Source organism: Rattus rattus, chromosome 12 (assembly GCF_011064425.1).
Source record: "Rattus rattus isolate New Zealand chromosome 12, Rrattus_CSIRO_v1, whole genome shotgun sequence".
NCBI lineage: Eukaryota > Metazoa > Chordata > Mammalia > Rodentia > Muridae > Rattus > Rattus rattus.
Window position 1 is genome coordinate 75,210,022 of NC_046165.1, and position 3,278 is coordinate 75,213,299.

At 46.2% G+C, this 3,278-nt stretch overlaps 1 protein-coding gene across 1 annotated transcript; it reads left to right on the top strand.

Moving 5' to 3' along the window:
• The first annotated feature begins 382 nt into the window (after positions 1 to 382).
• On the top strand, positions 383 to 869 carry LOC116913522 (40S ribosomal protein S12-like). Its single transcript, XM_032917724.1, has one exon. The coding sequence runs from the start codon at positions 433 to 435 to the stop codon at positions 829 to 831; it is 399 nt and encodes a 132-aa protein (XP_032773615.1). The 5' UTR covers positions 383 to 432; the 3' UTR covers positions 832 to 869.
• Positions 870 to 3,278: the final 2,409 nt, after the last annotated feature.

Here is a 3,278-nt window from a genome sequence, read left to right on the forward strand (position 1 = left end):
ACTGAAGACCCAGATATGAACCCACACACCTATGGTGACTTTGTTTTTGACAAAGGAGCCAAAACCATCCAATGGAAAAAAGATAGCATTTTCAGCAAATGGTGCTGGTTCAACTGGAGGTCAGCATGCAAAAGAATGCAGATCGATGCATGCTAATCACCCTGTACAAAGCTTAAGTCCAAGTGGATCAAGGACCTCCACATCAAACCAGATACACTCAAACTAATAGAAGAAAGAGGAGGAAGAATCTTGAACACACAGGCACTGGAGAAAATTTCCTGAACAAAACACCAATAGCTTATGCTCTAAGATCAAGAATCGACAAATGGGATCTCATAAAACTACAAAGCTTTTTCCCCTGCCGCCACCAAGTTCCGCGGAGGTGGAAGCTCGGGTGCGTTCAAGATTCGGCGTCACCCGTAATCCACCGCCATGGCCGAGGAAGGCATAGCTGCTGGAGGTGTAATGGACATCAACACTGCTCTACAAGAGGTGCTGAAGACCGCCCTCATCCACGATGGCCTAGCACGTGGCATACGCGAAGCTGCCAAAGCCTTAGACAAGGGCCAAGCCCATCTCTGTGTGCTTGCATCCAACTGTGATGAGCCCATGTATGTCAAGCTGGTGGAGGCACTCTGTGCTGAGCACCAGATTAACCTGATAAAGGTTGATGACAACAAGAAACTAGGGGAATGGGTAGGCCTCTGTAAAATTGATCGAGAGGGGAAACCACGGAAAGTGGTTGGTTGCAGTTGCGTTGTAGTTAAGGACTATGGCAAAGAATCTCAGGCCAAGGATGTCATCGAGGAGTACTTCAAATGCAGGAAATGAATAAATAAAATTTTGGCTCATTAAAAAAAAAAAAAAAACTACAAAGCTTCTATAAGGCAAAGGACACTGTTGTTAGGACAAAACTGCAACCAACAGATTGGGAAAAGATCTTCACCAATCCTACAACTGATAGAGGACTTATTATATCCAAAATATACAAAGAACTCATGAAGTTAGACTGCAGGGAGACAAATAACCCTATTAAAAAATGGGGTTCAGAGCTAAACAAATAATTCACAGCTGAGGAATGTCGAATGGCTGAGAAACACCTAAGAAATGTTCAACATCTTTAGTCAAAAGGGAAATGCAAATCAAAACAACCTTGAGATTCCACCTCACACCAGTCAGAATGGCTAAGATCAAAAACTCAGGTGACAGCAGATGCTGGCGAGGATGCGGAGAAAGAGGAACACTCCTCCATTGTTGGTGGGATTGCAGACTGGTACAACCACTCTGGAAATCAGTCTGGAGGTTCCTCAGAAAATTGGACATTGCACTACCTAAGGACCCAGCTATTCCTCTCTTGGGCATATACCCAAAAGATGCCCCAACATATAACAAAGACACGTGCTCCACTATGTTCATAGCAGCCTTATTTATAATAGCCAGAAGCTGGAAAGAACCCAGGTGCCCTTCAACAGATGAATGAATACAGAAAATGTGGTACATCTACACAATGGAATATTACTCAGCTATCAAAAACAATGACTTTATGAAATTCATAGGCAAATGGTTGGAACTGGAAAATATCATCCTGAGTGAGGTAACCCAATTACAGAAAAACACACATGGTATGCACTCATTGATAAGTGGCTATTAGCCCAAATGCTTGAATTACCCTAAATGCATAGAACACATGAAACTCAAGAAGGATGATCAAAATGTGAATGCTCATTCCTTCTTTAAAAGGGGAACAAGAATACCCTTGGGATGGGATAGGGAGGCAAAGTTTAGAACAGAGGCTGAAGGAACAACCATTCAGAGCCTGCCCCACATGTGGCCCATGCATATACAGCCATCCAATTAGACAAGATGGATGAAGCAAAGAAGTGCAGGCCGACAGGAACCGGATGTAGATCTCTCCTGAGAGACACAGCCAGAATACAGCAAATACATAGGCGAAGACCAGCAGCAATCCACTGAACTGAGAATGGGACCCACGTTGAAGGAATCAGAGAAAGGACTGGAAGAGCTTGAAGGGGCTCGAGACCCCATATGAACAACAATGCCAAGCAACCAGAGCTTCCAGGGACTAAGCCACTACCTAAAGACTATACATGGTCTGACCCTGGACTCTGACCTCATAGGTAGCAATGAATAGCCTAGTAAGAGCACCAGTGGAAGGGGAAGCCCTGGGTCCTGCCAATTCTGGACCCCCAGTGAACAGGAGTCTTGGGAGGAGGGCGGTAATGGGGGGAGGATGGGGAGGGGAACACCCATAGAGAAGGGGGGAGGGGTTGGGGAGATGTTGGCCTGGAAACCAGGAAAGGGAATAACATTTGAAATGTAAATAAGAAATACCCGAGTTAATAAAGATGGGGGGGAAAAAAGAAAGAAATCAGTTTTTACAAATGTGATTACTCAAATGGAGAAGGTCATACCATCCAAATCTAACGCCTGGCATCACAAAAGAGAAGCCGAGCACACAGAGAAGAGAACTGGCGGTGCAGATACCCAAGGACGTGTGAAATTGAGGTAAAGTGCACTGCTATGTCTACAACCCACGATGCCCGGGAGAGAGACTCGGGCCTGCCAGCCCCTTGCCGTTGCACATCTAGCCTCTAGAACTAGACATATTTCTATTTTTACTGACCTAGTGAGTGGCACTTTGCTGTGGCTGTCCTAGGAGAACTAAGGGGGGACCAGTGTGAAAGCCGATGTTGTAAGAAGCCAGACTGAAATGGGGGAGGAGTCACATGTGAGGAACAAGCTGGGTGTGGAGAGAAGACACCGACAAGAAGTCAGGAGATGTGTGGGGGTTGGGGAGAGACCTTTGGGGAGAGGTGCCCATGAGTGCTTTGCTTGTACATGTATCTGTCCCCGGTGTGTTCGCCTAGTGCCTGAAGAGGCCAGAGACAGCACTGATCCCCTGGAGTTACAGTTCAACCTGCCATGACAGTATACTAGTTGCTGAAACTTGGTCCTCTGAGGGAGTAGCAAATGTTCTTAACCTTTGGGCCATCTCTCCACCCACCCACCCACCCTTTTTCTTTTGTTTTTCTCCTACGAGTCAAATAAATATGGTTTTGTTCAAGAACAAGATCCCTGGCATTGAGATCTAAGATCGAAGGCCTCCTTTTCTCTGGCTTTGTTCTCTACCTCAGTGGCTGGCCCCAAATGGACAGGCAAGTTTACCTTGGATGCTCCGAACACTGTCCTGTGCTAACAGCCTTGGTTTATTATTCCACAATGGCCCAAGCAAGGCAGAGGGGCTCCTCGTGTAGGAC